Source organism: Bacillus rossius, chromosome 2, assembly GCF_032445375.1.
Source record: "Bacillus rossius redtenbacheri isolate Brsri chromosome 2, Brsri_v3, whole genome shotgun sequence".
NCBI classification, from domain to species: Eukaryota; Metazoa; Arthropoda; class Insecta; order Phasmatodea; family Bacillidae; genus Bacillus; species Bacillus rossius.
The window spans coordinates 110,683,482-110,697,667 of record NC_086331.1 but is presented as its reverse complement, the minus strand read 5'-3'; the positions used below and the strand labels follow the sequence as shown (position 1 = coordinate 110,697,667).

General features: G+C 35.3%; 1 protein-coding gene across 4 annotated transcripts in view; it reads left to right on the top strand.

Moving 5' to 3' along the window:
- The window catches only part of LOC134529610 (serine/threonine-protein phosphatase 4 catalytic subunit), a 58,749-nt gene that overhangs the window by 13,469 nt on the left and 31,094 nt on the right, over positions 1–14,186 (top strand). For all 4 annotated transcript variants that reach the window (XM_063363893.1, XM_063363895.1, XM_063363894.1 and 1 more), the window contains exon 2: positions 4,080–4,263. In XM_063363893.1, coding sequence (XP_063219963.1) covers positions 4,114–4,263 — 150 coding nt within the window. In that variant the 5' untranslated portion in view covers positions 4,080–4,113. The remainder of the gene's footprint in view (positions 1–4,079; positions 4,264–14,186) is intronic.

The window sequence follows — 14,186 nt, the reverse complement described above, 5'->3', positions numbered from 1 at the left end:
CTGATGGATATAAGATACTAATTTTGGAAAGATTAGTAATTAATATTCCTGGATGTGGAGAAGGTGTACGACAGAGTGAAAACTGCTATGGAAGAAGCTGGGATTAAAGAAACGTTAATAAGTAGTTTGAGGAGTATTTATAGGGAAACAGAAGCAGTGTGAGAATTGGAGGAGGGATGAAAAAGTGTTTTAAACAAGCCAGCAGAGTGAAGTAGGGTAGTGCATTATCCCAACTGCTATTTACTATAGTGCTGGAGAGAGTTATGAAGGTATTGGAAGAAAAGCTTAAATTGTAACGAAATAAATCATAGGAAAGTACTAAAATGTGTGGAAATGTTACCTTACTGTACATATTAATGTAAAATAACCTAAATAAACTGAAAAGATACAAAAGGATATGAAATACATCCACATATACCGAAATGAGTCGGAAACCTAATAAGACAATCAAAATCAATTGATACAATACAAATTAAATGATTTGTACCCAAATGTAATTGAATAAATAAAATTAGGCCATGCTATTTGCTGATTTGATGGTGTGGGGAGAAAAGGAAAGTGAGATGCAAGAGCAACTAATGGCATGGGGTGAGGAAGTAAGGAAATGTGGTATGAAATTCAGCACTAATAGGGTGAAGTGATGGTCATGAGGAGGATTAAAAATGGAGTAAGGAGATGCATTGAATTAGATGATGTTAAGTTGAAACAAGTAAAAACCTCAAGCATCTAGAAAGTGATTTAGAGGGATGGGGCAAAAACAAGGAGGAAGTAGTAAGGAGAGGACAACACAGAGATGCATTCTGCAGGTGTGTGTGTGTGATTTGGTAAGGAAGAGAGAGGTGCCATTAAAATGCAAACAGTGTTGTGCAACACGTACTATGTGCCCATAGTCACTTTTGGAGCAGAGACTTGGACTGTAAACAAGAGAGACGCTGGGAAGATTCGAGCAATAGAAATGAAGTTTATGAGGAGAATTTTGGCAGTTACAGGTGAGACAGGATCAGAATTAGTTGATGCAAGCAAGAGCAGAAGTACAGGATGTGAATGAGATCATTGGGCAGAGAATGGGAAAAGAGAGGCTGTGAAGTGTACAGGAAGAAGACCCCAAGGAAAAGGTGGGAAGAGCAGATATTTAAAGGAGTGTGGGAGAGGAGAAGAATGGAATAAAGTGAAGGATGAAGAATGGTGGAGTGACATAGGAAGATAGAGGCATTTTACTTTGCTGACCTGGCCATAGGCTGGAAGCAGTTGATTATATTGATGATGACTAATTTTTAGTGTGTCATCTCTGTTGGACAGGGACATGGCTTCTGTGAATTTGTTCAAATCACTGGAATATAACTATCTTCTCGAACACAGAAGCATAGCATGTATTTCAGTTAAGTGTGTGGTGTAATTTGGCTCTATTTGCAATTGACTGAACTGCCTGAACCTATAACGGAACAACTGAAATTAATAGCTGAAGGATGTAAGAATCAGTGGAACTTTGGTTACTGTATTGGTGCTTTGGATGGCAAGCATATAGGTACAAATTGAAGTTGCCCCCATTTCAGGTTCATTGTATTTTAACTACAAAAAAAAAATTAGTAGATTACAACTATGCATCTGTCATGGTGGATGTTGGTGCTATTGGACGCTTCAGTGATGGCAGAATTTTCTCCAGTAGCTTTATAGGAGAGCTGTTAAAGACAGGATAGTGTGTATCTCTCGACTATGCACTATATGATGGAGGGGAATCAATGTCTTACGTAGCAGTTGCAGATGAGGCATTTCCTCTATTAAAACACGTTATGCGTCCTTACCCAGGAATAATGTAGTGAAGGATACAAGTGACAACATGGTTCATCTGAGTGAAGTTCAGCCTGAGAATATGATATGACTCAGAGCGGTAACCCCCAAGAAGTATTAAAGAATCATTCAAATTGCAAGATTCCTTCATGCATAATTTCAATTCGCAACATGGTGAAGTACCGTGGCAGTGGAATTTAGTTTAAAGACATACTTATTGTTCGTATAATAAATTTATTTATTAAAATTTCTTGTTATATAACAGTACTATGAAGTATCACATTATTATTTAATTTAATGCTAACATGAGTGTGTATGCAGATGAAAATATCATTTATTTAGAAAGTACTGTATCAGCAGAACTGTTGGTGATGAAGTAGCTGTTTGAGAACTGTATAACATTGAACTTTTTTTTCTTTGAAAATAATAGTACGAAAACTGTGAAGAACAAAAATGTAAACCAAACAAAGATAATAAAATATAATACAATAAACTGCTCTGTAATAATAATAATTAAAATGTCAGCATACATTGTTGAAATAGGTAGCAACTGAATGAAATAACACAACACTGAAAACCTTGAAATTAATTAGAAGTAATCATAATATATTTTGAGTTAGAGAAGACATATAACTAAACATCACTGTTTACAGTATCCATGTAACTTCTAAAAATGACAATTATTGGTCCATTCATAGTTTCACTGGTAGGAGTGACATTTATAAATTCTGTACAGTGACGTGTACATGGAGATATTTTAGCTTGTGGAGCTGTAGACAGGCTCTCCATCTGGTCTTCAGCTTCGGAGAGGGCAGCAAACAATATACGCTTAACGACCCTCTGAAGGTGTAAGTGTTTTTGTTGCCGCATACATATAGTCGAAAAATAGTTTGAAACCATCAGAAGGTATATTAATTCACATTGTCATGTCTCTTTTGTGAGCCCTTACCTCTATAATTCTTGCTTTTTCTCTAAGAAAATCAAAGGGGGATTCGGAAACTTTTTCTGTGAAGCTTTGGTAGGTGAAGATATAGCATCAGATTGTGGCTGCAAACTGTTTTCAAATTCATTTGATATGTCTTCTGTGTTTTATCTATCAGAGTAGTGGCATGGATCCTCGTTTGTGTGTCTGGGCCTATTTTTCATGTATATCTGCAGAAATGCCATTTGTTGTGAATATTTCCATAGCTAGAAAGAGCAGCTTCTCTCCAACTTCAAAAATTATCTTTCAAATAACGGTACGCATTCCACACCTTCATCCACATTGTTTTGGTCATATCACCTGCAATAAATATTAGATAACTTGCAACACGTGTAGGTGTTATTACAGGTTCGGAAATTTTGCAGATTTATTGAGCGTCAAGCTTAACATTGAAGTTATTTGTATACTCGAGATGCTCTGTAACGATTTTTGACTGTTTTTATTGTACAGGGAAGTCTATCACTCTTCTGAAAACGGTCTCACAGTTATCCAGGGCGTGACAAATAATTTGTTAATTAATCATGAAACTAATACAGAAATATATCTTACAGTAATTCATAACTGGACATCAAATAAACTCGCTATATTTTCAGGTCTCAATGTATTAAAATCACTAAGAATAAAAAAGTTAAACCACTACTAACTGAATAAAATATTACTACAAACGGCTGTGTAATAATAAAACTAATGATTCCCACCTCATTCAATTATGAATTCAACAGCTATTTCTTTCCATATTTTTAATATCAGTAGTATGTCAAAAAAATGTTTTATCATCAGTATCATACAGCACTTTATTAAAACGCTCAGCTTCAGCCAGAAGTTCTACTGATGTTCCTTCCATCTTGCCACACACGTATCCTGCCAATAACTATAAAACGCACAAAATGAATTTGATTGGGGGGGGGGGGGATTATCTGCGTCCATAGAGAACAAACAAATGGATTTTCTTACCGGCCTCAAGTCAGGTCAAGTCAACTCCAGTCCATTCTCTGTGGTGCCTTAGCTTAATACATTATATTATTCCCTTATACATTCTGTATATCTGGTTTATGGGTAGGACTCATTCTACAGTATAGCATGTATGTAGTCATTTTGTAAACTTTGATTCTAGCAAGCAATCTATAGCAGTGGTTTTTTCATGGCTGGTAGACAGTTATTTTTCACGCTTGGTTCCATATTGAATTGTGTTTACATAAATTTCATCATTTACGAAGTTCCTTAGAAGCTGCTATTGATGGCATTACTTTAATATCATTAGAGTTTTTACATTTTCAATTTTACCAACTTGTGTTTCTTTTGATTTCAGAGAATTTTTGTAATTTTCTTCGAACTGATAGAGAATGCTGGACTCAAGTGATTTAGACCGTCAGATAGAACAACTTAAGAAGTGTGAAATAATAAAAGAATGTGAAGTTAAAGCTCTTTGTGCAAAAGCAAGAGAAATTTTGGTAGAAGAAAGCAATGTTCAAAGGGTTGACTCTCCAGTAACTGTAAGTATTACCTGATAATTATGTTTTCCTAATTTAATTTAAAGTAGCCTTCTCTTACTATAATGGTTCCGTCATCATAGTTTTTCGCTGGCTAACAAAAGGGTCTACATTAAGTTTTTTTTAATGTTTCTGACTATATGTATCATGTTTGATTTTATATAACTTACTAGTGCACAGGGGGAGAGTGTTTATCAAGATTTAAAAATTGAAAAATTCAGAAATATGTTTCTTTCTACAAAGGAAAAACCATGCACTCCCAATTTTTGTAAGTGATATAGGAGAATCCTTTTCCATAATACTAGTCAGTGGAATGGGTCTTTTGTCTCTGCTACACTGGTTGTAGCGATGCATCTTTTATTTTCTATAGACTTGTAACTTGTCTGTTCTTACGTGTTCTCACTTATTGCTTCAGCTATTATTTATGTTTGTCAGCCTCGACAATGATGTGTGATTGCCAAACATCCAAAACTACCGCAGAAAATCCTAATGGCATTAAATTCCAGTTTTAAAGGCAAGGGGATTACATATCCATGGTGAAGTATGCCAGCAGCAGTGTAGTCAGCTATTGTGAAGAAGACTGTGCTGCACAACTTAACAGACTTGAAGTAATCAGTGGTGTAAGATATAGATATATTTCTACATATACACATTCTTTACCTACTACCTAGCAACACAAGCAACAGTTACTTTTGTATTTATATATTTTATTTGTGTGGGAGTATTTTTTGTGATACAATTTTTTTCTCCATTACTATTTGATAGTATTTCTATTGGATACTGGTTATTGGTTGTCATGTATCAGTTACTTTTACTAACTTAGGTGCTCTATGGAAGCAAGTGTTTTATTCTTTGTTTTTCCTTTTTTTTTTACACTTGTTGGTTTTTCACCATGTTTTATGCAACCCATTATCTGCCCTGGTTGCCAGCTGCCAGTAACAACATGTCCTCACCTTCTGTGTTTCTTATAAACACGACACCTTCCCATACATATAGCAAATTTTAAACTACCCGACATAAAAGACAATTACTAGCACTATTATCACTGCCCTTGAAGCTACTGCCAACAGCGAAGTGTCTGCTTAATGCATAGTCTCTTACCCTATTTCCTTGCTGCAGATTTTGATAAGATGGCTTCTAATATTTTGTGTTTATTTGTAATGTATGACTTAATTTTGCCAACTGTTAAGTATGCACTTGGTGCTGGTTCCCATACTCTTATTTTTTTGTACCAATACTGGTTGTCCTTTCACAAATTCTTGTGTTTTCTTTTGTGCCCTTCATGTTATAATGCATTTTCAATTTCATTTACTTCTATTCTTTTTTTGCCTTCACCTGAGGTAATACCTTTGGTAACAAGTTATTTGTGTATACCGGTATTCTTTTTTGCTCTAGCACACTCATTAAGATTTCGGACGATGCACAATCCAGACCGGCCTGTAGGGTGTTCTGTACTCTAAAAGATCCAACCAATGTTATTTTCCAGCCTCCTTGCTTTTTCTTAAAATTTGCATGGCAACCCAAACTCCTTTTTTGCCATGTCATTTGGTTTATGGTGTTAAGGCCTAAAAGTGTGAGATTTGTGCTCATTCTCTGCTGCTAAACACTGATATTTATGTGACAGGAAAGACATAAGTCACTATGGTCGTTGGTATGCAATGAGTACTCAACATATTTTTATTGCTGGTATGACACTGCTGGGCTGCTTATTAGAAAGACACCTTATTTCAAGCCACTTGGACAAATAATCATACATCACTATATAGTTTCTACCTTCAGATTCAAGAATATCTGCTCCTATTTTTTTCAAAAAGCAATGTAGGAACTGGATGTGGAATCAGGGGTTCCTTTGTGTTCGATAATCTATATTTCTCACACACTTTACACAATGCCACATGATTAATATTAGTAGACATGCTTGGCCAGAAGAACAATTTACAAGCTTGAGCTTTTGTTTTACTGACACCAAAATGTCCTTCATGCAGTGCCTGTAGCACTGATGGTCACAGTTTCTTGGGCTCTAAATCTGATCCTCATGGAACAGCAAGCCATCTTCTTCATAAAGGTCACTCTGCATCCTTCAATATATTTAACAGTGTGCTGGGACATTTGTCTTATTACGAGGCTATCCTGTTTTCACAAACAGGAAAACTTCCATAAGTGCAGGATAATCAGTTTCTTCTCTTCTGTACTCAGATTTGCTAGATTCACTTACTAGAATGTGCCTGCTCACATTATGTATTACGTTGTAATGTTGTGGTTTCCACAATGTCATAGGAATAGACAAGGGTATACTGCACCAGTGAGTGCAACTCATTTTCATTAATGGCATTATTATTTCACAGTATTTATTAAATATAGCATTTTGAACAAGATTACTGAGCCTTTTCCATCTCGATGACAGGATCTTATTTAGAGACTTGAAACAAGTCAATTGCAAACATTAACCTTTGACACACATTCACCTTTAAAGTTTAACCTTGCTAATTAACAAATGAAACTAATATCATGTGAAAAATAGTGCAAACAATTATTTTCCCGGGCTTCCCAAAGATTAAGTTTTAAGACCATTCTTATTATGTCATGGGACCACACACAAATTTAACCTTATTTAAATTACTAGACAGTTTCTCAAAATAGAGCCAGCAAGAATGTTTTATTGTTTTAGTCTCAACAAATTCTTTTCAATGGTGGCTCTGCTATCAATTAGAAAACATGGGTCATTTAATTTTTAGTCTCTTCTAATTTTTATTATGTTTTTATTATCGGGTTCAGGATTTAATTTTATCTTAGCTGAAAATATGTGGCCTAGAAACTGCCCCTCAGGTATTTTGTATTGAAGTTTTTTTGGGTTGAGTGTAATGTTCCCTCTACATTTTCTCAGTTAAACTTGCCTCACAATTTCGTTATGTTCATCATGGTGAGTCTGCTGCTATTAAAATGTCATAAAACTAAGGTATTTCACCTTTTATATTTCCAAACACCTTTTTTCATTTAGTTTTTGGAATTTTTTTTGTAGCACAGCCCAGTCCAAATGGCAGATGAAGGAACTTGAAACATCACCATGGCATTGAGGATGTGCACAAATCACTTCTTCGTCAAGCTCAACCTGCCAGAAACCATATTTGAGATTGAGCACTGGGAACACTTTTTGTTCTGAAAGGCTGCTTGTCAGTTGTTCAACTGTGGGGTGTCGGGTAATATTATCTTTTTATTTCTTTATTTAGGCCTTCAGGATCAAAACTTGTAACAAGTCATTAGGCTTTCCACTACCACAAGGTTAATAACCAAGTGCTTGGCCTACTGACCTGTCCTAATTTTTATTTTTTTTCCCTTCCTTTTTTCCAAGATGACTGAGGGTCTCTTTTAACTTGAAACTGTGTCTAGAAGTCATCTTGGTCTTGAATGTGGATTTGCTTTTTTATTAATACTTATTTAACACTTACTCAGAAATCAACATAGTCCCTCAAAAACATAGATATTTTTCTGAATAAATTTGATTTTACAGTCTGTATTTGCCTTGTGAGATTCAATGGAGTGAACATTTTGAACTAAGTTCAAGTGCACATAATGCATCTAATAATCCCAATATTGGAATGCGATCTGCATCCATGATTTGAAAATCCAAGTATTCCACAACAGTTTTAGTCTTATATCGCATACTCACAAATGCCCTTTGGTTTGATCTTGAATCCTCCATATCACTCTAGTGTCTCGCTGGTATTTGTAACCTTGCACGGTTTGGCAATTTTCCTCAAAATCACCTTTGGGATAGTTTTACTTCAGAACCAATTTCCAGTTTAAACTTAACTCTCTTGTTTTCAATACTTACTACTTTGTAGAGTTGCTGTGCACATTCAGCTCATGATCCACACTGTTTACTTACATATTTTTGATTGCTGCCTTAACCAGTATAGTGTTTATCAGGAAGGAGTCCTTATCCTTACTATCAGTATAACTTTTGCCATGTTGACAACATGAATATTATTGGTATTCTTACATACATTCGCGAAGTGATTGAGTTTTCAGTACTTAAAACATTGTTTCATATGCTGGGCACCTGTTCTTTGCATAACTATAGTTACATTGTTTACATTTTGCTGTACCATGTTTACCTGATTTCTGGGATGCTCCACGCTTTTGATGGAAAACAGCACTTTTATATTTCACCCTGCATTAACCAGTAATATATCCTTAGACTGTTTTCCCAACAGTTTTGATACATTTACCATGTTAAGAAATTTTAAAAATGGTGACACTCTTGGTTTTTATAATTCTATAAAAAATCATGACTGGTCAAATTTTTACTAATGCAATGTATGTCAATAGTTTTGTTGACCAACTTTACGATTGCCGTAATAAAAACATTAATTTTTTCTTCCCACTTATTTTAAAAAACCTGTAAATATCCATCTTGGTATACTGTTGACTTAATGAAAGCCTTGAAATCAAAGAAACATTTCCATAAACTGTATAGAAGAAACAACTATGTATACTACTACAGTAGGACCCTGTTATAATGTTTTTCAAGGGAGCATTAGAAAAAAACATAAGCAGGAAAACGATATAAGCAGGAAATCTCAATTTAGCACTTAACAATGTTTGAGCTTTGTACCAATGGACTCACCAAGCTATGTAAACAACTTTAATGTTAAAACCAAAGATAGTATACTTGATACATGAATTTTCTGAAACAAGCCAACAATTTTTCAACTTCGTCTTGTTCCCTAGTTAAATTTTGTTTGTCTTTAAAGATACACTGCCACATTTTTTGTAAAATTGTCTCACGATTCATGATGACAACATTAAGAGTGAGAACATCTACTCCTTCGCCACCTGAAAATGTTTAATTTTGGGATTCCTACGTATGAATGAAAAAAAAATTATTTGTAAGCAATAGAAAACACTTTTAATTATGCCCTCGCTCAATGGTTGGCAACTTAAATATCGTAGGACTATGTACATGCATCTGAATACCCACTGGAATGGCAAGGAAGGGTGCCAACTGACATGTAACTATGAACATTGTGTACCTTCAGTATATTGCATAAAATTGTATTTTAACAAACTTCTTGTATTGTATGGCAGTGAGTGTAAACATAAACATACATAAAGGAAACTTTTTATCGTAAGTGTTGGAATAATTTGGTTTTAAAACATTTTTTCCCCATTTATTGAATGTTAGAAAGCAAACATTATAAGCAGGAAATTACACTATTTATGAACGTTATATGCAGGAAATAAATACATTGTCCTTATGGGGGAAATATTGGGACTTTAAAAATATGACATTATAAGCAGGAAAACATTTTATGCAGGAACATTATAACAGGGTTCTACTGTATACATATTTTTCTCATTTTCGTAAACATGTACTTAATAAATAATGACAAAATTCAGTGGACCCGAACAATCAACAGTAATATTAAGTACAGTACAAAAAAATTTTGGCATTATGTAAAGTTAATGACAGATTATATGAACAAATCCCACTTTAAACCAATGGTGCAACTTGCATGACCCTATGGAATTACCAAATGTTTTTGTGGATTATTTTTAAAATGTATATGAACCTTCTAGTTTTACTAATCAAGTTTCTTTTAATGATATATGCTTAATATAATTAGTTCTCCTATTATCACTGAAAGTTTTACTATGGGGTATTAAAGCCTTAAAATCTTCAAAAACAGCCAGTCCTGATGGGAGACCAAATTTTATTCTGAAAGTCTGTTCTTATTTACTGGCTTGTCTTTTGAAACACACATATAATACCTACTAGTCTCAATCTCAAGTTTTTTCTTACAAATGGAAAATGGCAAAAAAAATTTTCCATTTACAAAAATGGCTCTTAATTAACTGTTTCTAACTATTGTCAGTTAGCCAAACATGGGGGAAAGAGATGCGCGCGCAGGTCTGTCTATGCTATCGGCTGTTGAACAAACATCAGCTATGGCAAGTTAAATTGCGGCTATGGAGTGTAAAGGACCAAATGTTTTTATGTCCGCGCGTATGCCGCCGTGCTGTACCATTATCGCCTCGCCACAGACTGGCCCGTGAACTCAGTCTAGCCAGTGGCAGGGAATTCACTCAAACAAAAGCAACGTCTGCCCATTCAGATGCCGGTAACTGTACGTGCTAAGCAAGTCAACTGTGCGCACAATCGTACAAAATAAGGACTCTTACCAAAAGTTTATATAAGTCTGATGCTGTTGGTTGTACTAGCAGGAATATATTTGACATTAGATACCGGAACAGAAATGAACAGATAATTCACATGGAAATGGTTGTTAAATGAATGTTGCAATGAAAAAATAACCATTGACTTGACATGATTGGTGTGAACCAGGTGGTGATACGCGAATAAGCACTTTAATTTTTGAAAAATTAAAATGAAGTACCCGGACAGTAACATCGGTTTCACTGTCAGTAAAGGATGGTTTAGAAAGGTACGCGATGTGAGTTGAAGGTCACGCCCGGGCGGGCAAGTCAGCCAGTCGACTGACATTAAAGTACATAACCACGTATCTCTTGTTACGCGGTGTCGTATGTATTTGTCACACAAAGTGCGATGGGAGGCATATAAAGATAAATTGTGTGACATATTTATAGTTAAGTGTTATTCAACGCATTTATATTACGTAAAGTAGATTATCCTACACAATTTTGGAACACATGAAATAAATTAGCCTTGCTATTTATGGAAACTAATGCTTCAGAATACGCGATTTCGAATAACACTAGCATTTTTAGGAACAAATTAGTCATGCTAAGTGAGGGATAGGTGTAACTAATTTCAGCAAACATCTTTTAGAACCTCAATATGCAAAATGGATTATTGAAATTTAGGGGAAAATATAAACGAGTCCCTTGGTATGATTCGGCCGTGGTTATCCAGTGCAAGGGAACCGAGAGCTGGCTTCGCTTCATCCAACCATCTAAGCAGTGAAGGGGGAAGTTGGGGAGAGAGCTTAAAGGAGGGGAAGGAGGGCAGCAGTGGGTGGAGGCAGGAGGGAGATAGATTGCTCTAAAGACAATAGAGTAGGCCAGACTGTGCAACTGTGGCATCGTGTTGGAAAATTTGTTATTTAACTCTCCTGGTGGTAAGATATTTGAATTAATTTCAAGTGTAAAAATAATTTCAGACATGATGCATAATTTTTATTGAAAATTATTTATTATTCGAAAGGTGGGGAAAAATTTATTGTATGAGCTTTGTTTGTTTAATGTGCACTAATGAGAAAAAGATGTGGATTAACTATGGGATAAATTAATAATATTTTTCTCATTTGTGGCATTGTGTAATGCATACATTGTGTGTGTGTGTGTGTGTGTGTGTGTGTGTGCCTGTGTCTGTGTGTGTTTGTAAAATGTAGGCCTCCATATGATCGTAAAATTATACTTTTGCACCTACCTATTGATTGTCATTTTTGATAATTAAGAAGGATATGGTTAACAAACATTTCAGTTATGTATGTTAAAATTCGAAAAGCATTTACTGGTGCGACAATGACCACCACCACAGATTCTCCAGCTTGAAGCCTTTTACATGGTTCTAGCAAACATTTCTGTCTCTCTCAAACTCATGCTGACAATATTGTCTGTCATTTCGGTTGCACAGTGTCCCCTGCCTTTCTTTTTTTCTTTAACTGAAAAAAAACTGTTGGATGTTACGTAACCAACTGATACTAAATTTAAAAATCACCATACTAACACAATATTCATAGGAAAACCACTTTGTGCACACTTAAATTAGTGAAGTGAAAACATATTAAGTATCAAAATGACTAGCTAAACTAACCTACTCAAATACTCCTAAAATCAATATAAAACATCTACCAAATAAATAAATAAATACTATTAATTCAGGGCATCATGACGTTGAACTATATTTTAACCATATGTAATAACTACATTACTGAAAAATATTGCACCAACAAATTCCTCTGAAAAATTGATCAGGGAAGGGGTTCTGCAACATCACAACCTTTACAATATAAATATTTGCATTACAATATTTATGCTCAGAGGGCAAAAAGGCCCATAATGTTAACGCAAGTACCTATTGGGCAAAAATTAATACAGATAGATACTAAATTTAAATAAACAATAAATCTTAGTTAACCAGTAGTTTTCAAAGTTAATGCTATAGTGTTTAAAAAAGGAAAAATGTAATTTAAATGCTTGAATGACAGCATACCATTTTAGCAATCATAAGTTGTTACAAATAAATAACTTCAAAGAAATTATGACAAATTTTCAAATATCTTTCACTTACAAATTAAAATAGGGAGTGCCTTGTGATGTTACTACTAATTGCACTCCACCGGGTATCTTCTGCATAAATAAGTCCATTCAGAACTTAATGAAGAAAGTACTTCTAACCACATTAATGTCTACAAAAGTACTTCAATAATTTATAGTGTTCTTTCAGCTAGATAAGTCCAAAATTATGCACAACATTCATGTAGCCTTCCCATTAGCCAAGCAGGTGAGTCAAGCAAAAATTTGTACTCGTGAGTAAAATTAGAGACTATATTCCATCCGAAACACACAATAACGAAAATTGGGTTATAAAATGTGAGATTTCTGTGGGATAATGGAAGACTATGGAAGGCAGTAGCATTTGACTGAATATCGTAGGATTGAGAGAAGTGAGATAGAACGAGTTAGGGGAAATGGTCACTCATGATTGAGCTACATTTATGTACTCTGGGAAAATTGAGGGAGATAAAGCAAGTTGTGAAGGTGTGGGTATATTGATGGATAGGAGCCTTATGGAGTGATATCTAGTGTAAGAGAGGATAAGTGTGCACATTTCAAGACCAATATTAGAAACATCGTGATGATAGTGTGCTATGCACCCACTAAGGCAGCAAAGGAAAAAGACAAGTGGTGTTTTATGTGCATCGTAATAGCACGATCAAGAATCAGAAGAAGAAGGATATCATAATATTTGGAGGAGATTTGAATGAAAAAGTGGGCCAGGCAATGAAGGGTTTAAGCATATGATGGGAAAGCTTGGCTTAGGAGAACTGAATGAGAAGGTATAGCTGTTTGTGGACTTGTGTGCCAGCCATTATTTGGTGATTGGTGGTACTGTGTTTTCGTATAAATATTGCCGTAAAGTGACCTGGGTATCACCGGATCATAGGACAGAGAATCAGGTAGATCATGTGGTGATTAGATGAAGGTAGAGGCAATCATTGTTGTATGTCAGAAATAAGAGAGGCGCTGGCATTGGTAGTGCTGATCATCTTGTTTTTAGAATGAAGATCCAGGCACGGAGTAGAATGGAGCAGACAAGGAAGCGGTATGATGTTGGAAAGCTAAAGGATGACAGAAATGTGAGGGATAGAAATAAAGAATCAATTTCAAGCACTCACTGAGGAGGGGGATGAAAAGTATTGAGAGAAAATGGGTGAAGATTAGATCTGTCTTTACCAAAGTAAGTGAAAATATCGGGGTTTTTCAGGATAGGAAGAAAAAAGACTGGATGACTGAACAAACATAGTAAATTATCAGAGAAAGGAAAGAGATAAAGGAAGCAACGAACACATGTAAGACTCGGGCACAGAAGACAGAATTGCAATCAAAATGTGCTGCGGAAGACAAGGAAGTTAAGAGGAGTTCAAGGAAGGATCCAAGAAACTGGGTAGATGACTTATCGCAACAGGCAGAGGAAATCTCAGAGAACTCTATACCATTGCTAGAGTTCTAGCAAGGATGCATATGCAGAGAAACCATCCAGTTAGAGGCAAATATGTTATCCTCCCAACAAACCCTGGGGATCAACTGAAGTGATGGCAGGAACATTTTTCTGCAGTTATAAACTGTTCCCTAGAGGGCCAAATGAATGTGGAGGAAGAAGAAGATATTCAGCCTGACCCAAGGATTAAAACCTGTAATCCAATGGTGGAGGAATTTAA